General features: G+C 36.6%; 1 protein-coding gene across 3 annotated transcripts in view; it reads right to left on the bottom strand.

The window, feature by feature from the left end:
- LOC139962610 (Golgi-associated PDZ and coiled-coil motif-containing protein-like) overlaps nt 1–24765 on the bottom strand; it is an 82891-nt gene extending 58126 nt beyond the window's left edge. Inside the window, exons 1-2 of one of the 3 annotated variants that reach the window (XM_071962746.1) lie at nt 23616–24765; nt 14661–14825 (exon numbers count right to left, since the gene is read on the bottom strand). In XM_071962746.1, coding sequence (XP_071818847.1) covers nt 14661–14825; nt 23616–24104 — 654 coding nt within the window. In that variant the 5' untranslated portion in view covers nt 24105–24765. The remainder of the gene's footprint in view (nt 1–14660; nt 14826–23615) is intronic. The other 2 variants (XM_071962747.1, XM_071962748.1) reach the window with 2 other exon arrangements.

Below are 24765 nucleotides of genomic sequence, written 5' to 3'. Positions count from 1 at the left end.
CTTAGGATTTAGTGAGAGCAATAAGAGAGCGATACTTGCGTAACAGCTGGCAATTACGGAAGGGAGATGGCCACACTTACATACAGACAAATTGCCAGATGCTAGAGCGAGGTTAATACGGTAATGCATAGGTTATATGAGGTGAGGGAGTACGCGCTGTGAATTGGTCTCTTTCGATCCCAATATCAAATCAAGTTAAATTCTGTACCTCAAATTCTTACACGCCAATATTCTTCTACTTTCTCAATAATCTCTCTCCCTCTCTCTGTCTCGGATTCCTACAAATATATTATCAATATATATAATATCTATCCTCATTTCAAATGCACTTCATGCCAACCACACTATTTACTGTTCGTATTTACACAATTAATAAATTAATGAATTCATGTGTTATAATTGTTTCATGCACACTGTATTTCAGGGATGGTCATGACTGTGTTCTACTGTATGCAGTACGATCTCATCCAACGCACACACTTCGCCAAAACGTCAATTTTTTTCCGATATGCCAGCAACCTCTCTCTCTCTATCTCCACATAGCTGTCTCTTCATCTCTTCATTGAAATCACCAAATGAAAACGGAATTTGTCAAACTAAACTCGACTCCTTATCCAACCCTCATGCTACATTAGTTGTCCGTCTACAGAATCTAATGAACAAAAAAAAAATATTCCTTCCTCGAGACGGAGGGGTCTCCGTCTTTTTCCATCGAGTCGAGAATGCTTATCTCAAAGTCGAGAGAATTTGTCTAGAATTTTTTATTATACCCACTAAATGTCCACGGGGCAATAGAGAGATATTGGTGAGGACAGCAATAACCGTTGGACCGTAAATTATATAAATTAAAAAAAGTCTGTTCTCTAAACATTTCCAAGGTTAATTCCATAAATGCTGTTTTGCAAGGGATTATATTAAGATTTTGTGGGGAGCTTGTTTTCGTTTCCAAGATTACTCAATTTACTGTGCACATTACTTGCAAGGATATACACCAATCTCATCGCCACCTTGAGACTGTATTATTTTAATTATTTCTACGCTTATCTTAAATACAAAACTATTTTTCTGTCTCATCTATCAAACGAACAAAACAAAATTATAAATTCCCTTTTTCAGGTTAGTTCATTTTCACCAACTTCCAAATGGTTTTCAACCTGTCCTACTACTTCATCTGTTTTTGGGAAAGCATCTTAAAACATGCAAAGTTCATCCGAGAGTCCTGCTTACATTTCCAAATTCCCTACCTCTTATAAAGACCTTCATTTGCATACAAAATTGCCAGACATTTGTTGCCTCGATGCAAACTGACAACAGGAGGCTTTAAAGCCATGGTCTGGCGTAACATTTTCAACGCATTACTGCATAGTCAGGCACGAGGAGATACATTTCTAGTATACCACAGGCCCACAGAAAAATCTAACCTCTTGCTAAAATCGACTTTGCATTATTTCTACAAAGTGGTCAAATGTAGCTGCACATTGCTAACATGTTATCAAGTATTTTGGGGTTAGATATATAGTTGATGAGAATGTGTATGTATGTGGAGCATACATAGACAGGTACCGAGAGAAGCAGATACATTGTGGGGAAAGAAAAAAAATGTGGACCTATATAGACCTACACCTACTAGTACATTAAGTGTCTGGAATTGTTTAGAAAACTATATAAACCAACTTTCCTTGAGATATGTAAGAATTTATTGTCATACAATTATCAACAATCTATAATAAGTTGTGAAGCTCATCCATTATTGTGACTGTTTTGCAGACTATACTGCAGGCTTCGAAATTCCAGACTATAAATTACTGGCTAAGTGCCAGCCAGTGGATTTTGCAATTTGCCTGGAAAAAGGGGAAAAAGGCACAGTTTGCATTTTCCTAAATGTAGCAAAACTTTAATGTTGTGTTTGAATTAATTCATTAATTCACTGAATATGCTAGTGGGAATTTGACTGTAGCCGGTACAGTAGATACTTCATCCCACTGCCAGTTGATTCTCCACAAATGGCTATAATTTGGAAGTTTAGACTTATTTTGTGACAGGAAATATACAGTGTATTTTATTGCATTGCATAGATACTGAACTGTAGTACTACAACAGGCTGGTTTAACATAAACACAACCCTTGATATGATATTGTTATTAAGCTGAAAACACTCTTGAGGATTTGAAGAAGAAGAAATTTGTCACAAAGTAGCTAAACAGGTGCCAGAGGTTCAAGAGCCTCCCTTCATCTTTCATCTCCAATTCTCAGTCGTACAAGCATCTCCAAAAAGCTGAGAGATTTTAACGTCTGTTGGTCAATCCAATCTCCGTTCTCCAGCACCGCGCCTACGACGACGAGGCAAAAGAAAACTATGGAGCACCTTCAGGAATTGAAAATTGCAGAAAATTCTCGTTTTAAGGAGCGAACAATTAATCAGGAAATGATATCGAATTTCTCTTCCAGAGTCTAAACCTGGGCCACCTAATTCTGTAAAGTTATTGAGCAGTTATCAAAATCTGTAGACAAACCAATCCTTCAGCAGCCCTCCAATACATTATTCTGATTTTTACTCATTCTCCAAGGAAATCAAAACTTCGCTCGGATTTTCTGAAATCCATATAACATTTCAGAGCTCTTTCTCGAAGGCAGCGAGAAAATTCCTTTGGATAAAATAAAAAAATGCATGAGAAAAAAACGAGAGGGGAGAGAGAGAATGCGGATGCTGTTGGATGCTTATCTATAGTGTTAACTTAAGTACTGTATATACATCAAAGGAACTCATTGAATGTTAAATTTGAAAAAAAAACAGAACACTTTAATGGTGTGTGGCCAAAATTATTTACTTGCTAACAAGTGTAAATTTATGCAACTGAAAAACTCTCTCACTTGAAGTAGGTGGTTGCAGAACATTTTTCAAATTTACATCATACATTGTTGTGTTCTGTATGTAGTGTGTAGTCTGATCCTTGTAGGCAAACTGGACTACTGTAAATGTAGCTACACTATCTCTTTGTATACATACACTGTATGATAGTGTTGTGTTCTGTATGTAGTGTGTAGTCTGATCCTTCTATGCAAACTGGGCTACTGTACAACCAGTTACACTATCTCTTTGTATACATACACTGCATGGTAGTGTTGTGTTCTGTATGTAGTGTGTAGTCTGATCCTTCTATGCAAACTGAGCTACTGTACAGCCAGTAACACTATCTCTTTGTATGCATACACTGTATGATAGTGTTGTGTTGTGTTCTGTATGTAGTGTGTAGTCTGATCCTTCTATGCTATCTGGTCTACTGTACAGCCAGTTACACTATCTCTTTGTATGCATACACTGAATGATAGTGTTGTGTTGTGTTCTGTATGTAGTGTGTAGTCTGATCCTTCTATGCTATCTGGTCTACTGTACAGCCAGTTACACTATCTCTTTGTATGCATACACTGTATGATAGTGTTGTGTTCTGTATGTAGTGTGTAGTCTGATCCTTCTATGCAAACTAGGCTACATCCAGCAACACTATTAACTATTCAGTCCTAGATTTGGAATGAAAAACCACACACAGCAGCTTAGGGGGAACTCTGGCTGTAGATTAGAGTGCGTGTACTGGTTATAAAAATGTTACCAAGTCACAAACAGGAGAAAGAGGGGGAAAGATAGGGGGGATAGATAGGGGGCTGTGCGCTACAGAATAGAAATGTGCTTAAAAGTAGTCTAAGCATTAACTGACACATATAACCTCAGGAAGCAATGTTTCTAACGATTTAACCCTGTTTGCCCCAACCCCCAACGATAGAACACATGTTTGCCTTTTAATAGGTTTTCAAATTTATTTTACAACATCCCAGCCAGCTCTTACTAATTTACAATGATCAATTTATAACAGTGTTTAAATTATTCAAACCTCAGTCCACATCACATATTAATGGAGTCAAGCACCCCCCTTCAACTGATAAAGTTGAAAATAAAGTCACGTAACTGTTTTCGACACCCCTCACGGGCCTCTGTCGTAGAGTCCTGCACGTTCAAATGGCAGTCTCTAGACACGAAAAATGAACTTTATAAACATTCCCTCCATACACATGTAACTATTTCTTCTAACAGTAGTAACATAAACAAATTTCTACTGTACTTTTACATCTGACGACGTAGAGTAATGCATTGCATGCATCACTGATATTATGCGCATTTTTGTATTCCAATTCACACAAGTGATGGGTTAAAATATGTACGATTCCATCCGTCACTGAGGAAAAAAACATTTCTCTGGCTATAAAACATTTCCTGATCCTAATGGCTAATAATCAGTAAAACAGATAGAAAAGTCCTCTCTCTTCTTTTCCTCTTTATTTCTGCCTATTTTTCTCCTTAAATTTCTTCTTTTTTTTTGGGTCTCCCTTTCCCTTTGGCAAAATGCCTGTGCTTTGTCAGCTTGACAGATAATCACTTCTCTGGGAAATACACATGGAGAACATCACCGAAACCGGGAATTATCATAAAAAAAAGATGAGCTTGAATCGATAAAAATTGTGTCGGGCAAGAGTGAAAAATGAATTTTGCCCTGATTAGATGCAATATACTTTGCCCAGAAATTTCTTGATTGCAAACTGCTTTGATACATCAGGTAGGAATGGGTTATAATGGCTGTTTTGGGGAATGATAAATTGTTTAGTCGGGTGGAACAAGAAAATCCATAAAATGCCCTGGCAAATATCATCTTTTTTACTTTCATCGTCGTAGTCGTTATCAGGCCTCGCGGCGAAAGTATCAACAGAAACGATATATATTTATCAGCATGATTCGTTTCACACTTTAAGCGGCCTTTCACATTATCCTTGGTACAATGCATTTGTCTTTCTCTTATTCTTTTATTAGTTTCTCTTATTCTTTTATTAGTTTCTCTTCTTTTCATTTCTTTCTTTTTTCCTTTCATTTTTACTTCTTATTCTTTCTTTTCACTATTCTTCTAGATCTTTTGGAGAGACTTCTGTTAGATATTTTTCTATTCTCTGTCTCTCTCGCTCTCTCTCTCTCTATTTTTTGTTGCTTTTCTCTTCCTCTCCTTTTTTGGCCTCAATCATGAAAACTGATCATTTTAGTTTTGTTAAAGCTCAGAGTTATTCAACCTTGAAAGCTGTTACACAAATTGCGCTCAAATTACTTTCATCTATAGATATATATATACCATAGAGTATACAGTATATATATGCATATATACAGTGCCATCCAAGCTGCTTAGAGCAGACATTTTATCGAGTTATATCATGTCGTTCAAACCAACAAACATTATCCACACTTGAAGAACTGTAACATCCAGACAAACTGACGTAGTAATATAATATTTAACATAATTTGGATGCAATTTTCATGGGAGATGCAGCTATTGTCATGATTTCTAATGCCTATTAGAGCGATTAGGAAAACGTGTCCGTAGACCTTTAAATGTACTGTACTTCAAACTCTTCTTCTGTACACAATGACTGTACACTGTACAATATAATACATGTACTGTACATGTCCTTTTCACTTTTTCTAAAATTAAAGTCTGACAGATTTCATAGCTTCAGTTCCTTAAAACATGATAAACCATACCAGGTTTGAATATTCATGACTTACCTGTCTCCACACAACTAGAGCACATTTGATCTAGGAAGCCATATAATTGAGTGGCAGAATGAAAAGGAAATCAGTAATGACAACAAGTGGTCGATGATCGGGGAAGGATGGCAGTGTTGTAAGATAACCAGACTGTCCTAGAGTGCTGAGGTTGTGTTGAGACATGTAAGAGACAAACGTAACTTTGAATAGGTTACTGAAAGTAACAGACGGCCTATTTATTGGATTAAAAAACATGTTACAGGGGAATAATTTAGTGTTCAACTTTTACAGAGCAGTTTTGAGGGATCTGAATTTTTGCCCCTTGTAATGTACAGTACTATGATTTCTGTGTACAAAAACTATACGTCTTTGCAATTGTATAGCAATTGGTCCATTTTGCATAGCAGTTTTGAGGGCTCTGAATTTGGTCTCATGTACAATGGTTTCTGTGTTCAAAAACTACTATACGTCTTTGCAATTGTATAGCAATTGGTCCATTTTGCATAGCAGTTTTGAGGGCTCTGAATTTGGTCTCATGTACAATGGTTTCTGTGTACAAAAACTACTATATATACGTTTTTGCAATTGTATAGCAATTGGCCCATTTTGCATAGCAGTTTGCAATGTGATACCGGATAAATTATTCCCTGTGTTGTATAGTACACGTAGGTTGCTTCATAGTGAAAGATTCTGAAGGAATAGGGAGTGTGAGGAACATGGGATGTATAAAGAGGGTGCAGTGCTTAAAGGTTAATGCCAAGTTTAGATGGTTAGGTAGAAGAGGAAAGTGCATAAGTAGAGTGGATACAGGTAAGAGAGGAGAGTAATAAATTGTATATAGTCAGTCCTCCTTATTCACTGTCACACTGACGTTTAACTGAATATTAAGTTTTTGTGGAAGGCATGCATGCCCTTTTTTTCCCACAAAAACTACTTCACTTCCAAATTCATGAAACCCATCAGCAATTAAAGAGCTTTAGAGACGATTAATGTAGCCGGGTTGACATGAATGTTGACAGAACTTACTTCCTGGAGGATAGAACAAAGGTTTTATGAATACATTTTAATTTGAATAAGTCTGTGAACTATTCTGCGCAGAGGATGATCTGAGTTATAAATGCAGTAGGATCTCTGAATTACAAATGAACTATGATCTCTGAATTAGAAATGAACAAGGATCTGATACATTTCAATGTCTTCTGGGTCACGCACAGTTTGACAAACAATCAGGAGGATGTACAGTGTACAGAACTGTAAAGTACACTAGTTTAAGAGTCCACTGACAAACTAAATCCAGGTACATATAATGAACAATGCGCATACGTGATTAGACCTTAGAACCATCCATGAACAGCTGACTCAATTTAATTTCTAGCAATGCAGGACTGCATATTTTGGCTCAAATTTGCGGGTTACCCCTAAAGATGAGGCCCAGGTACTTTCTTGTAAAATGTTGATACTCATAAAAATTACCACAGCTCAGTACCAACACAAAGTACGTGTTAGCAGATCTGCCAGTGTGCACTAAAGAAAATTTCACACATATCAGAAACTTGGATGAATTTCAAAGTGCTGCTCTCCCTGGTAATGAGGAGTTATTCAAAATATTTTGTCATTCATCCAGAGAGAGAGATGAGGGGTGGGGGGGGGCGCAAGAAATAGATCAAATAGAAACCAGATCCACAGAGGCTCTACTTGAGCAAAGAACTGTAGCTGCATACTTTGAGGAGGGAATTATGTTAAACTTGGTTATTTGTACAGGCTCTGGTCCTCAAATTCAGATAACAGGAGTGCTAAGGTTGTGAGGAGAGAGGTCAGTGAGGCAGCAAAATAAATTCAGTAAGTACTGTACTATAGTACTACAATGTACTATTGACACAAACATATTGATAGCAGTTGCTAAGGCATTACTAAGTATATAGTAAGTTACGTAGATCATGGGGAACGTGCATTTAAGCAGACTGGAGATGAGTATAAAGAGAGAAGTGAAGTTAATTAGGTAGATCTGAGTGCATTTAAGAACTTGACAACATGTGGGTGAAAGCACTCTCGGAGAATATTTCACCAAAATGAACATTTATTTTGTGAAAAACCTCACAATTCCATTAACGCAATTTGTGAAAGTTCTAAGCTTTTGCGTAAGTACTACTGTAATCACTATCAATCATGAAGTGTACAAAACATGGAAATTTAACTCTAGACATCTTACAGCAAGAGTGCAGTAGTTGTGAGGGTACAGGTGAGAGAGAAAGTCAAGTTTATGTGACATTACTTTATGACACCGAGCGGCAATTTTTGTTACACGCAGACTTATTTCTGTCTAAAATGGTATATACTTCAATACTACAGTGCTTGTTTGTTACACGCAGACTTTTTTCTGTCTAAAATGGTATTTCAATACTACAGTGCTTGTTTGTTACACGCAGACTTATTTCTGTCTAAAATGGTATTTCAATACTACAGTGCTTGTTTGTTACACGCAGACTTATTTCTGTCTAAAATGGTATTTCAATACTACAGTGCTTGTTTGTTACACGCAGACTTATTTCTGTCTAAAATGGTATTTCAATACTACAGTGCTTGTTTGTTACACGCAGACTTATTTCTGTCTAAAATGGTATTTCAATACTACAGTGCTTGTTTGTTACATGCAGACTTATTTCTGTCTAAAATGGTATTTCAATACTACAGTGCTTGTTTGTTACACGCAGACTTATTTCTGTCTAAAATGGTATTTCAATACTACAGTGCTTGTTTGTTACAGGCAGACTTATTTCTGTCTAAAATGGTATTTCAATACTACAGTGGTTGTTTGTTACATGCAGACTTATTTCGGTCTAAAATGGTATTTCAATACTACAGTGGTTGTTTGTTACATGCAGACTTATTTCTGTCTAAAATGGTATTTCAATAAAACAGTGCTTGCATGCTATTGATCTGAAAAAGAACTGTGTATGCCACTTCTGAAATGTCCTACCTTGTTCATCCTACAATGTGCAATGTGCAAAGTGCAAAACCCACCTGGTAAGTGACAAATGCAAGTTCTAACAACTAATATCATTAGTTTTTTGCACCTGAACCAAAATTGCCTCAAAAAAAGAAAAATGCTCTACCCTGATCGAATAAAAAAACAACAGGATGAACTTTGGACCAGAGCATGTCCTCGCAGGTAGCCATTTTCTACGCTCTTATATCAACAGAGACCCTAACGACCACAGAATTCCCTCTCCAACCCTTCAATCGTACGAGAGACTCGAGAGACCGCAGCTGACAATACAAATCTATAATTTCTCAATTATTGCAATATTCATAACAAACTCTCCCCCGCCTACTGTAGACATCCTGCTCTGTGTACAGCAAACTGTCGGTAAAATATAAATCCATCCTACACATGTATGCAGAGGGGTATACGGGAGTACATGTATCCATGAAATGTATCCATGAAATTTGTATTTCATGCATTGTGAGCAATTCTCACAGTACTCTATAGAGTATTACAAGCATATTATCAGCATGCACAAGTTTCCCCTTTACATGGTTCATTTTTCTCCCTTTTTCAGTTTTTTTTTAGTTGTTTTCTTCTTATTCTTCAGATTCTTTTCTTGTTTATAGTTTCTCGATGCAGCCGCCGTATCAGAGAAATCTTCTTAATTAACATGAACAACCTTTTCGTTTGTTTAGAAACTCCATCAATCTCCCGACTGAAAGCCTATTTTGGTTGAATTCGACTGCACATGCACAACGTGAAATCTTAAATCTTAAGAGAGAAGAAGGACTTAATGTTCGACTTAATTGCCAGAGGATTCATGACTGAATCACTTTTTAATTCGTGGAAGATCCGCTCAGGATATGAGGGATTGATAAAGGAACACGTAGTTATCAACTACAGTAATGTACGATTCAGTTGGTAAATTTTGGGGAAATTTCTTGCCACACGCTCCCGACATATTTGCCCTGACTGTGGTTGGATTTTTAAAATCACTTTTACCAATGCAACTCCTCACGAAACTGATTTCAAATTTAAGCAGATGTAACAGGAAATCATTTTGTTTCAAAAGTCCTGCTTCAAAGTGATTTACGATGCAAAAATGCTACCTACAGCAAACAAATTTATGCAGACGAATACAGCAGGAATATGTGTACGCACAGAAGCAAAGTCTACAGTAAGCACTCAGTGGATATTTCAGTAGTGTACGATTTTCAAAACATAAATTCAGCACCTCAAAACTGTAACCAAATATTAAGAACTCTGTAAATTATTCCTTAGAGCTGTTAAGTTGTTCGTTTAGTATAGACTGTGTTATCACAGTACCTGTACCATACTGTATCGCGAAGCTTTGACAGCATAGGCAGACAAGACAACGACGACACGCTGTTCGACAAATTCTTTCGACATGTTCACGGCAGAGTGGCCGTCCCAACGAGATAGAAAGGGAGCACCTACGACTTCAACACCCAAGAGAAGAGCCAACCGATTATGCATGTTTTCAACGAATATTTGACAGGTAGTAACCTTGCTCTGTTCGCCGTCCGCTGTGCCCCTGCAAAGTTCTGCGATGGAAACGTCTTAAAAGTTATCGCATCAAAGAAGACTCCGAAAAAACCTTGAGGCTGAAGGCGAATGCTCGCGAGATGATCGCCTTCTTTGAGATGAGCAGAACAGCATAACTCTCACCAGCTAACGTTTCCTGAATTAAGTCGGAGGCAGGAAACTGGATAGGGGGTTGGAAATTGATGAGAATTCTACATCTGGGCCTCTGGCGGGTAGGCTTGGTTGAACATCGTTATTTAGTGAAGGTAGCTAAGGGGATCTATACATTTACATTAATACATCATTCGTTATCTACGGATCATGCTGTTTTTGCCATTCTGTTTTTTCCCCTTTTCCCTTTTTTTGCTGTAATTATGTAAATGACAACCAGCAGAGCAATAGATACAGTGAGACTACTGTACGAAATGTAATGAGTACTCATCAAACTCCTAAGAAGCATCTTGGGATGAAAATGGTAGACCTTTAGCATCAAATATTGTTTGGCAGTTGAAAAAGGATAAGATCTAAATCTAAGAGTGTGAACTTGGAAACTGTTCGATGCAATGAATTTATCATGAAAAATAAAACATTTGAACCATTGGAGCACTTACGACTATTTCTGAAGGTTTGTTAACATCATAATCAGGTTGCATTGTAGCTAAATGCAGCAGATAGGTAGGTAAAACGATAAATCGGTACCATCCTCCACTCCTTTGGAAATATTGGAACAGCTCGGTAGGCCTACAGTACGATCCACCTGAAGCGGTATTTTTACTGGTCGATCCAAAGCTGTCTTTCTATTGGCCAAAATTCACTACATCTCTCTTACGGTGTACAGATCGGGCATTCTTTGTTAGTTAGTTTTCAGACAACCAAAAACGGTAAAGACCTGGTTGTCCATTAGGACAAAGTACATTTCAATATACATTTACCACTGGTCAGTCAACATCACCACCTACAGTAGAACACTCCCCAAATGAAAAGTGTACAATACCACAAGTTTGTAAATGATAACACTAGTTGGGCGTATTAGTGCTATTTCAATATGAAAGGTTATCAATTTTTCTTAATATAAAAGTATATGTGTGGGTCATATCTCATTAACTTTCCAGCTAAACGAGATCGAATTCATGAGTAGAACAGCCTTCCCTGGCATTTGTTCGTGTAATTAAAAATAATTAATTTTTGCTCCATCTGTGTCTTTAATATTAGCAGTGATTAAAAATGGTACACATAAATTTTACAAAATACTTCAGGCGGCCATTTTAGTACAGTACAGTACCAATATTATTCATGTGTAAGATGACATTTTAAGACAAACCTTCTTCGTTTTTTCTTCTTTTTATTTTCATATCACTTTTTTGCTTGACTTAACATTTCCTTTTGTGTATTCTTTGTTCTTTATTTTTGGTGACATTAATCATTGAATGTGGTAATGACGACACATTGGGTCTCCCCATAAAATTTAACGCTCCAAATAAAAATTTTGTGATCAATCAAAAGATATGTAAAAGGTAACTCAATAAACTGGGCTGATGACACCATTCTACAGACACACCGAGACCATCAATCTTGATTCCTACATCAGTGGCCTACCAGAGGGGTAAATTACAATCTATATAGATGATCAGACTTAAATATGTTCAATGTTTCATGAACATCTACAGTATCTTTAGCATCACATATTGTGGATGGATTAACCTAGCATTTACATATATATCTGTCTTGAAGTATTTAAGAAAAACATGGAATAAAGATGCCACAGGTTAGCCGAATGTCAAATTTTATATTGGCATGTTACTGTATATAAAAGTATATAGAGGTAAAAGGCAAATCTAGAGTAGATACAAAGAAACACTAAATTATATGCCCTGAAAACTTATAGTACAATCCAGTAATGTACATAGAGTAGCTTTCTTAAATTACACATGTACATTACGCCTGCATATACAACAGTATTCCCATATTTGCTGAGATTCCCAAAATACGATGACGTTGCTTACTGTACCAACAACAACAACGTTCCCTGAATTGATAGTTTATTGGCGACAATACTACCGTAGCAGGAAACCTTTTCAAACTTACCTCACCATCGCATGCAAGTAAATCCCAAAGGTTAGGCACAGTGCTATTAATATATATGGCTATGTAAGTAACCTACTTTTATTAAGAGAAGGCCAAATTACTGTATAAGCCGCCAAACTTGTTATACAGTTTAGTCATTTAGCTTTGTTGTAAATTATAAATTCCAAAACTTACTGTTTCGGATATTTAGGAGTGACAAGCTTACCTGTCTCGCCACAACCTTAGCACTTTCGTTCCACTGTGCCTAGAATGAAATGGTAACCTTTAACACTGTTCACCCTCTGTGACCGGCTCACCCGGTCAATGCCCTTCCTTCTCATTCTACCATCCAAAGTGTCAGCATCGTGCATTTTTTGTGTGGATTCTAATTTGACTTAATTCGATTGGAAAGGTTCCTTAGGATCTTTGTTTTACTGGAAACAGGAATATTATTACTATTCGTGTGCTAAGGTTGTGGGGAGACAGGTAATCGAGGGGCGAAGCAAATATGTGTAAGCAAATTATTTTACCTCACTTTCCTGAGATTCTAAACACAGATGATGCTTAGCCTCTACAGGTTGAGTACAGTACTGCAATCTGAACTGAAATATAAAACCTGACAACTCGAAGCAAAGATTCTAGCAGGAAGGCTATTGAAGCTTCTATCCGCAATATTGTCTACTTGGCCAAATTGTTGATGTGCAATTTAAGCTCAACTTTTAAAAGTAGGGTGAATGTAGCACAAGTCATTGACACACTTATACGCCAGTATACCGCAGGAGCCAGCCTCTTGAGTAGAAGGAATCTCGCAGACCGGTTGACGGAATGAAAGAATTCGCTTTCTTCAGGTTACTCGCATCCAATGTATCCGTCTTCCGTGAACATGAAGTGTCTCGAATTTCTGTTACCTAACAGCAGCAAGTGTGTTTCCACTATTATCAAACTGGCAGATGCAGTGGTTTTAAAAAATTCTGAAATTCTAGACTAGGCTTAGCATAGATCTCACTGTTTTATTTGTCTTTTTTACACAATAACTTCTAGGCAAGCTTTGTAGACTGTTTAGTATAATGCTGGGAAGCTTACACAGCCTCTGTCATCATTCAGTTTTTCAAGTTTTGTTCAATTCCGGAAAAAAAGCACAATTTGAATGGCTGATACTCGAGACATCCTAGCAAACATTGTATGTTACTTTCTTGATATCATGTTGAACAGACTTTACAATTAACATGTTTTGGCCATGATAACATACCACAAATATTAGACAATTTATGTCAGAGATACATTTGGAGAAAAGCAGAGATAAATCAAAATAAACCAATAAAAATCCAATATTACTAATGAGAAACAAATTCTGCGATACATGACCAAACATGAGGGAAGACACTAAGTCTCTGAGACGACCTAATTTCAAAAATTCTACATTAAGTCCAATTTTTTTTAAATAAAATAGCTGGAAAAGACTAACAGACCTGCATAGATTTTGCCTGTATTACAGAAGTCTGAAATGTATATAGCTTTGAAGTAGAGTCAACAAGTGTATTTCTTGTATTCTTGTAGAAATATTAAATCATTAGTCATACATACTGACGTCTCTCTCTGCATTTTCCTTCTTCGATGGCAATTACGACATTCACTTGATTTAAGACGCTCATCTGAGCAAAGCCTTGTTCGTGACAGGCATTTTAATTGACCGTGTAATGGAGGTTCGGTGTCGCAGAAGACTAAGATTTGTAAAGAATCTCCTTGAAAATTCTCAAGATAGGATCTTTCTTTGCAAAGGGTGAAATGAGAAAGGAGAGGTGCACCTAGATTTAAGACGAACATTTCAATAAGGAAATGCTGCAGCAGCTGCAAAATCCCCTGCAGCAAGGCTGAATCAAATATCATGCAATAAGAGATTATGTCTGAGTCAGACAAGCACTGCCTGTTGTGTAAACTACCCAGGCACGATAGAGCATGTCCTACATATCCTGGCTTGCATAACCGCGCAGAGCCCTGGATATCCTGCTGTTGATAGATGGCGCTTAAATGGTGGAACGCAGAAGCAGGACAGGTGGTTTGACGGTTATCAGTTCGGCCTGGACTTTGTACAGCAAGAGTGCTACCGTTGTCACCAGACAAATATACTGACGAACGGAGATTTTCATGCCACGGTTCTGTTAAAATGCAGGGTCGTGCTGAGGCCAGCAGCACGCAAACTTTTAGGCCCATGGCCCATGTCATTCCTTGAACATTGAGCCACCACCAACCCCTCAGAATCCATGCTCAGAATGCATCAAAGTTAGCTTGGTACTATGGACTTGATGTAACAAATGATAAACTTTCCGCAAAACCCCCCCCAAATGTGAACGAATATTCTAACATGTACGGAAAAAACCCTGGGACACTCCCAAAACATTTTCACAGTCTACTTTTGGGTCGCACTCCAAACTGCAGTTTGCGGACCGTCGAACTACAGTAGGCACACAAGAAAAAAACACCTACCAATTTCTTTTTGATAGCATCTGATTCCACTGTCTGTCCAGTCTTGGCATGGAGTTGAAGTTGGACGGCATGGAACTGCAAGAGTTGATTGTGAAGCTCTTTCTCAAGGATGGATTTATTTGCTTGTACCTCGCATAGTTCTTCTCTCAGATCAAGCAACTGGGCCTGAAGAAGACAAGGAAAAACATCAACAAAAAAATATGAGGCTATGGTTCAATAACCATCATTTTTGCAAATTACAGTAAATATGAGGCCTGCTGCTTATAAACAAATTTGGAATTTGTCAATAGCATATATACGTAACACACTAAAAAAAATGCCACGACAGTGGTATACTAAATTTAATTAGTTAAAAAGTTCTAAAATATTTCTGGGATTTATCACTGCTGACTTCATCCTTATAGAATTATTAACCGATGTGGAAGGGGAAAAAATGACAAATAACTGACCAAAAAACCCATACGATTTCATATTTTCGTGACCTTTTTTCCTTTCCCACGATGGGGTGACTACTTTTCCATCTTGTATAAAGCTCATTACAAGGGCAATTATCTTACTTCCATGCTCAAAGAAACCACTTATTAAAATTTAGAGCATCCTTCAGTTTATCATCTCTCAGAAAAAAAATTGTATATATTAAATCATAATGGTTATATCCACCTCAAAGATTTTAAATCTTTTTACCATTTATAGAAAATCCTTCCCCAGAAAACACTAACAAAAGTTTAGGGGTATTTTTGGAATAGCAAATTTTCATGTACTGTCTTCAAAGCTGGCCTGGGGGGAATTAAAAGAGGGGGAAAAAAATTGGGTAACCTATTTTGTGGCGCATTTATTCCCGTAGATTAAATTCTGCCGGTAATTTGAAGATCCTGCACGGCCTTAATTGTGGCTTAAAACTGAAACATTTGCCTCGTAGGCGTTTCCATGACACGCTTAAAATTAGTCAAGGTGAAGACATTTTTGCCAATAAATGCAATTTTGCTCTTATTTTTTGCTTTAAAGCAGCAGCAGTTGTTTCAACAGCAATTCTCTTACATTGTTCAAAATACACGGAGGTCAAACTAAATACAGTTTGTTTCTTTAATTAACCTCAAAACAGATGTTTAAAACTGCCATAAAAAATCAACATACAGTAGTAACACTTAGTCTAGGTTTACAAATTGAAACACTTTCATATATTCTAATTTATGTAGCTTCGGAATATGGTATTAAACCTGCTTTTGCATCTAAAGAATTGGGCATAAGATGCAGGAAATAATTCAGTGTTCGAATTTAGTGATGTAGCAGTTTTGAAATTTGAATGCATCAAATTTTCTCTCGATAGCACAATTATCAACTCATTGCAGCAGTTTGGGTGAGAAGGGTTCAAGAAGGTTGAAAGTACTTGCATGAAGCAAACACTGTGCAATAAATTATTTATCTGGTATGGCTTTATATAGCAAAATGCTATGCAAATTTGTCAAACGGCAAGATGTTTAACGATAAGCCACACCTGTGAACGGTCTCTCTATTACGTATATGCATTTCATGCATTAAGTGTTAGGCTAGCTAGCTCGTTCGTGTTAACAAAAGCTTCAATACGCGTAATGAATGTTTGTATGTGTTCTTTTTGTAGGTTTTGATTGGCTGTTATCGTTGAGTGTTAAGGGAATTGCTTAAATGCTTGGCTCAGTTACATCTAGTAGTATAGGCCTAGTACATCAATGTTTGTACAAAATGAGCAAAACAGGCACTTTGCTACTGTCTGATGTCATGTGATCATAGAGAGGACTTGATTGGTTGATTATCAAATATGAAAAAGAAAGGGTGTTGTGTCCATGCATAATTGTTTTGGCAAAAATTGTTAATTTTTACGAAAAAGTTAATTACTCATTATTTAGGTTTCGCTGATTAACAATTCTATCACAGTGATCTCTCCTTCAACCATCTCAAGTTGCTGATATGTAAAAGAATGTAAGTTGAGAATGGAATGCACAAAAATTCCAGATTAATGCCATATGGACCTTTAAAGACTGTTACAAAAACTTATTTACACAAGAAACCTAACTAACCAGGGGTACCAGTAACACTGATTTTTACATGAAATCAACTGTGTCCATGAAAACATGGAATAACTTAGCATTTACAGTTTGAATAGCAATTTTGAGGTTGATTAAACTTATTATTTATTAGAAAAACTTTGAAAGCAGTAATGCCCAGGTTTGGCCAAAAAAAAGGGGAAAAATCTGTAATTGAATTTCTGTAACAATTTTATTGTTTTTGCATAGGATTTTCCGTACAGTATGCCATAAACAGCTAACTTACTTCAGATTACCTATTTTTCATATTTTATTTATGATTCAGTTATTGTTAATTACTAACACATACAAGCCCATAGTAGACACTGTTGTGATTTCTGAAAGTCTAGTATTCCCTCTTTTTTTTATTGGAGTAATGTTTTAACTGTTTAAGATGAATTAATTTTCACATTAATGTTGAACGTTAACCAAGACCTGTTAAATTGATATCACTGGCAAAAATTGTAATCCCTATACTTTCAACCTAAAATCTTTTCAAGCCTCCAATGCATCCACTTACAAATTTTGAAGAAGAAAAAAATCTTAAGTGTTTGTCTGTCTGGAAAACCGAATTAAACAGAATTATTTCGTGTATGAAACACGTGCGTGCCAATGGCTTAGATTTCAAAGGGAAAATGCTGAGGAGACAAACACCTTTTAAGGCAAAGGAGAATGTATTTGTTGTATAATGTTTCTTAATACCACGCAAAGACTCGATTCCAAAATTTAAAACAAAAGGTTGTTCCATCGGCATCCCAAGAAATGTTCAGACAGATTAGTCTACTTTGTCAGCTTTCTCTCCAGAAACATAGTCAAACAATTCAAACTATATGTTTGAAATGCTCCTAACATTTTTCTCACCAAAATGAAGGTATAAATCAGTTGAACAACTACTAAGTAAAGATTTGAACATCAACATCTTGTTGCTTGTACACCTTTTTTTACCAAATCTAAAAAGCAAAATTCTAAATTTATCAATTGGATATGTTACTCACAAAATTTTTATTTCATTGTTTGATAAGAAACTTGACTAGTCGAGGTTACTTTCGCACCGAAGGTAGCATCGAAAAAGGAACCAATGTCAACTCGAGTACCTGCCTTTAACATTTGATATATATCACACTTTCACCACAAAGGTACTACTATTTTGCATATAAGAGTCAAGGCACAAGTTGTTATGATAATCATGTAATTATGTGATAAAGTCTAAGCTTTACAGTCCAGCTGACTGTTCACTTTGTGTGACAAATAAAAAGCATCAAAAAGTTCACATGGCAAGATGCACTGATTACACGGCAGAACTGAGGAGTATTAGAATTACAAGCTGGTGGCATTGATGCCACGTTCCAGTCGCACGGTTTTTAGAATGACAACCCATGCAAACTGCTTTAACAAAATCTGTGCGGATATCTCGAGGCCGATAATACGATTGGGACTAACCGAATCTGATGTTCTCCAGAGCTCTTTCTGCTGCCACAATAATAAGGAATTGATCACTCAACTCCAGGTACCCTTAAAGTAGCATACGGTGAGCTTAGTCTGTACTTGGCAATACTCTCATGGGAATATTTTGATGAATTACTTACAAGAGTGTTGGTGAATCAAATTACATATTTTTATTTCTAACTTTCTAATCTAGTCCTGACCTTTAGGAATTTCAAAAGAACTTCATCGGTGTTGACTTCAATGAATTGCCTTACAAAAGATGAAAAAACAAAATGGTGAATGAATGAAATTATATAACAATATGGCTATATGACAGTTTGTAAATTCTTTGAGAAGGGAAACTTCAATTATAGCCATTTCATGGATCCAACTACAACTTGCTGGAGTGAAAGTGTTTGCAAGATTTGCAGAATTCAAACATGGCCTACTCTTTAGGTTTTATTGTGAGATCCACTAACACTCTTTTATATCTTGAAATACGACATTAAAAACTTCAAAAGCCCTTGAAGCCAAAGTTGAAGTTTTATTGTGAGATCCACTAAAACTCTTTTAAATCTTGAAATACGACATTAAAAACTTCAAAAACCTTGAAGCCAATCAAATCAAAAACACCCACTTCCACAAAACCCCAGGTCATGAATATTCATAATGTTACCTCACAAACCAAAGCTTTGTACTGACTGTATGAGTAGCATGAAAATCGTACTTCTATCAGATAAAGGTTATCCTCCGATACAGCCGTGGCAAACGAGAATAGACAACAATTTCCACACTACAGCTCACGTTTTGGGGATTGGTTTTAGAAATTTACTGTAACCAAACTCAATTGAGTATTATTCAAACTAAGATAAATTTCGAATTTTAATCAACTAAACCTCCTAAATCTCTCTCACTGAATGAAATATTATGAGCATTTAATCAATGAATTTGATCGAATCATCAACATTCTATTCCCTATAGTAGACACTTTTGATGGTATTAATTCAAAAAAATTTACAAGTAAACTGTAAAAATTTTAAAACTATTACTTCACTATTCCAAAACTGAAAAAAAAAAGAAAAAAAAAAATCAACTCCTTTAATTTAAAATATTATAATCTCTCTGCACAATGAACTTAAATTGATATTATCATTCATTTTTCTCTATCATGAGAAATAAATATCATGTTCATAATCCTTTTCATCCTCATATGTTTACACCCTCTATGTTAATTATACGAAATGCCTCTCAGCTTGATACTTGAAGAACTCGAATGGAACCCAGAAAGATGCTAGAAGCTTTCTCGATTTTTCCCCCCTTTTTTTCCTTCTTCGGTCTCTTTTTTATATTTTTTTTTATCTTTCTTTCTTCTTTGCAAATCCTGACTACTCACAGACAGTTCTCGAAGCTGTCAGGCAACATGAGGAAGCTACAATGAAGAAAAGGAAATCCAGACACAGTAAGCAGGCACAGTGTTCAGACATAATGTTAGAGGAGCCTACCATGTGTGTGTGAAGGCTGTAAGGTATGTGTACAGCGACAGTTACTGTCAGCGTACTGCAGATTTGGGAATGGGCGTGGCGAGGGGGGGGGGAGGATTTTCTGAACATACTTTTGCACAGTTAACTAAAACATAAGGAAACAAACTGATCTGCTTATTTCTAAGTAACATATTGCTTGCTGTAAGCCTTTAAAAACATAACAGACAAATATTTTGAAATATGAGCAACTTATATAAGGAGAACAAACTTTACTACAATATATTCAGATTCATTGGATAGATTATCACGAGCAGAACATTCAATGTTAGAATTGTTTGCAATTTGTTGAAGACGATTGGATAAAGGTGGTTGCATTAGAAGTAATGAAGCCTACTGTAGCAACTGGGAGGGGAATGGAGGGAGGTGGAGTGGGAGGAGGAGTGGGAGGGGCAGAGAGGATGACATACTCAAAGATGTACTATATTGGCAATTTGTTGCGAATGAAGAGGTATATACTACTAGAGGTAGCCATTAAATCTAAACACACCAATCTTATGCAACATGACACAGAATCCTCTAGAATCAAGACATGATTCAGGAGGATACATACTGTACTGTACTAACAGTATCTAAAATCTATGTATATTCAGATACATGAATTTTTTTCTTGTGGGTGTGCATGTGTTCATGTGTGTGTACATGTGTGTGGGTGTGCGTGTGTTCGCACTTTTTTGTGCCCTAAAGTTGAGACATAGATTACCTTAGTAGGTTTGAGTATGTATTCATGCATGCAGTAAAATCTACATCCACAGGATATATATAGCACTGTAACTGCAAAGTGTTTGCATGGAAACAAGACGCAACCAAACATCAATTGTTATCCTTACCAGTTACCGATATACAAATTTTTAAGCTTAACCTAAATTCTACAGCACTAAACAGCATTTTTAGGCTAGGTTGTGCAGATTGGAGAATATAGATGAATCTAGAGGAGTGAAGTAAATTCAATGTTCTGAATCATCGAGATAAAATACTTCCCGACCGTTTGCAAATATTTCAAAAGCTACCGTGCCTTTGTCCATGGATTGTTTGAAATATGCCACTCCTGACAACCTTGACTGTGGTTGAAATGCGAGAGATCTATATTAACAGCCAAACAAGGCTGCAATATTTATGACCTTCATATTTTCATGATTTTGATATGAGATCAAGCTGATGATTATGATATATCATATTTATAAGCTTTCTTCTCAGAATATTTATCTAATGTTCAGGGGAGGAGAAGGGGGGGGGGGAAAGCATGCTTGTGTTTATCAATATGCTGTTATTTTACTACACAACACTTTATGAACTCAATCACACTTTTTATTTCAAACATCACGAAAATGCTACATTCTTTTTTTCTTTTTCTTTTTCCCTTTCTTTCTTTGCATGAAACAATTTGGCTTCACATATCAATTATTATATTTATTGACTCTGCTTGAGTACCCATTGACGAAAAAATCTTGGAGTCATTTTACATAATTCCTTGCAAAGATAATGTTCAGTTTCATGTAAAAGGTCTGGAGGTTGGCTAGGTGGGATAAATTACTCTTGTACATACTTGCAAGTTAGTCAGAATGTACAGAATATTAGCCATACAGAAACAAACTCAAATATACTGGGCTTACAGGGTAATTGCCTCTCTCCCATAAGAAATAACTTTCAAATATACATCAGGCCTCCAAGTTTTCAAGATATTCACTAACTTAATGCCAGTGGATAGAGTTCGGATATATGATACACTTAAAACTTGTCACAGTAGGTTTTGCAAATTTACAGTGTGTTCCAGAGAGAAACTCAAGGGAACTTTCAAGTTTGGTGAGACTTTATGATTCATTTTGCAAAAGAGTCAATGGAAACTTAATAACAATGAATTGAGCCAAAATTTATTTTGCTTTCGTGTGTGATTCATTTACATACAAAGATGAAGATAATGTAGGCTACTAATACTTCTATTCTTAAACATGATTTCCTCTTCTCACTTCCAACAGACTGCCTTCTCTGCCATCCCTACCCCTAATGCAAGAACTTTAACATCTGAAAGGGGGCGCAAGCAGTTCACCTAGTCCAAAGTCTAGTATCTACTTTGCCCTCACAACTTCCCACCATGATTCCAGTTTCAAAGTTATTTTCATTACAAATCCAAGAGATATTCTTAGAAATGTGAGAAGAATTACCAAATCAATGGCAGGAGCTATAACCTGCTGCCATACAAAGTTCGGCAACCGTCATCAATTCTCCCTACTGTCTGACATGGGAGCTCGAAACCCCTTGAATCCATTATGTATGTATTTTATGTATATGCAATGTGAATTCAACAACAAAAAATATTAAGACAGCCTTAGGCCCTATATGTGCATAAATTGTGAGTTCACTTGAGTCAATAGCATTAATGCATCAAGCATACATCAACTTAAGGCATCTGTAGTTAATGTTTTACCTTGTGCAGACATGATAGGCCACAATAGAAACAAACCATACTGTACATATACATATAGAGAAACATATTCCTAATGTTAACAGAATTTGTCTAATCATGAGCTCTGTGTGCAAGGCGTACGGCAGATGCCAGAATGTTTACATGTAAACAACTGCGGGGGGGGGGGGGGGGTAGGGGGTTAGGAATGGAAAACCTTAGGTGTTTCTTGTTAGTTGTTTGTAGGCTTGAAGAGTTCTGATTAGCCATGTTTGTTGGTTGTTTTCCTAGGTTCTCCCAGACTTAGCCTAGGTCTACATCTTCAGTCTGTCATTATCGTTTACAGTTCCATATTAAAATGTATATAGAGTAGCATTGCATATTTCCATCACTTACAATACAATACTGTGAAAGTCACTACACTGCATTTATTCAATACAGTACATAGCCTACACAAGCCTAGGGGAGTAGGCCTGCTACACTACCACAGGACAGGGCATAGCAGTTAGCACTAATATTAATGCATCTCAATGCATTCATCATATATTCTGTGGGTGGGACATCCTGGGTTTTCAGTGACCTAATGTCAAATTACAACTACTGAAGTGAGGAACATGTAGTACTCTTGAACAAACAATTAACATGGAACTACATAACTGTGCAAGACTATTGCAAATTAGTAAAATTTTCCAACTATAAAGATTCCCTTTCAGACTCTTTCAGAACCTATAAAAAAAAAATTGGCAAATGCTATACACAAAGACTGCTAGGATATAAGAATGCCGTAAAAAGAGGGAACACTTCATGACGGGTGGACTACTGTAGGTATGGCAGTGTTAACTTGACATCTTGTCAATTTGTGTATGGCTTCCATTTTTTTTTAGGCTCACATATAAATGAATCAATAATTACATGAGTTTTGGACTAAGGAAAAACCATAGGCGGGACACAAATTTTTTATACAGAATGAAAGAGAGTCACTATCTTGCCAAAACTTTTTTAGCCATTTCATATGCAATTCACTTCACATTAGGCTAGGCAAACACAGTGTTGTCAGTCAAGCCACATGATGAAGTAATGCAAACTTTACAGAAAATTTGGTGTGTGTGACCGACAAAATATCAACCTGACTAGCCTATGCTTAGGCTAACTCTCTTATGAATATCACTGTCCATTTATCACAACTTAGTCATAGCCTATTTGTTTAATAAACAAAACAATGCCTTCCCTATAACATAAACAATAACTGAATAAGTCTCACTCAGTCTACATAAGCTGAGCTAGGCTACCAAGTACCATGATAGTTTTTTCTACTGGAGCAATTGTTAAATGAGCACCGATCCATTACCAGGTACTGCTCTCTAACTTAATAATAATGGCGTACATTGTGACATCATGTTGATCTAGCTAAAGTTCGTGTTAGCTTTAGACATACATTATACTTAGTATACTGTTATACTAGGCCTAGCCTTGCCCTGTCTGTTGTACATGTGTGTTACTAACGTAATGGCTGGGCTAATCATATACTCACTTCCACCTTAGCATTATTTTGGAAAATAGTCTGAGATTTGTGACACAGTTGAGCGAACGCAGAGCTCAAAGATGTCATCTTTGTTCTGCCTTCATAAGTAATGTCACATTGTTCCACATCAATTTCCCCGAGGAGTAAATCAAGATCTACGAAAGACTTATCAAATTCTTTTTCCAGCAAATCTAACCAACTGAGCGCAGCCATTTTGTCTGTATGTGATGTTTCGTCACCTTCCCACAATGCAAGTAAACAGGGGGCGGGTTTCACCCGGCTGCCAAGTCCATCCTTGTCCAATTCTGTGAACAAGTGATAACATCCAACATCCCATGACGAAAAGTTTTTATCGGTTCCCCCAGATAAGGGAGCTTTAGCCATCTTCACATACTCAGGTTTCCACATTATCGTTAGAAACCTGGATAAATTCCTTTCCGGTGTCAAATATTCCCAGTGAATAAGATAAAAGTTCCACTTGTTGAAGAATCGGCACATTTCAAAGTGATCGAAGGCTGAGTCATTCTTTTAGCAATGCAAAACTAGAAATGAGCTTCTTACTTGATGGACACTCGTATTTATGTAACAGGTGAAAATGCTTGTAAAGTTCGTGTGCAATTCTTTCCTTGGTTTTTCTTCTTCTTTTTTTTTTCCTTTTATAAATTATCACTAAGCGACACAAAACCATGCAACTTTATAAGAAAGGTTATAAGACGAGAGTCTCTTTCGGAGTAACCAGTATTTTCATGACAGGCCATCACAAACAAAGATTTTATTGAATCAGAAACTCGAGAAACACATAGTAAGAAACAATTCGCCACGACTTTATTAGTAATATATGGCTATAAATGGCTATTTTTATGCCCAGCGCCAAATTTTTTTTCGAAATCTCAAGATGTAGGGGAAAAAATGCGAACCTTGCGCTAAATGGTGTAGCCTACACTGTATTACATCCAAGTAACAAAGTATATCGGCTTCAATTCTTTACAACTTCAAGATCATAATGACGAGTGCTTTGCTTTTCACGGTTTTCGATTTGAGTCATAGCTACTAATCAATTCTCCTCTTTGAGTTTGTCACCATCACCGCAACGTAGTTTTAAAATGAAAAGAAATACGGTATTCACTCTGTGCAGCGGCGAAAATTTCATTTAGTAAGA

Source organism: Apostichopus japonicus, chromosome 21 (assembly GCF_037975245.1).
Source record: "Apostichopus japonicus isolate 1M-3 chromosome 21, ASM3797524v1, whole genome shotgun sequence".
In the NCBI taxonomy this organism is placed as follows: domain Eukaryota; kingdom Metazoa; phylum Echinodermata; class Holothuroidea; order Aspidochirotida; family Stichopodidae; genus Apostichopus; species Apostichopus japonicus.
This window is presented reverse-complemented; position numbering and strand designations above follow the sequence as displayed.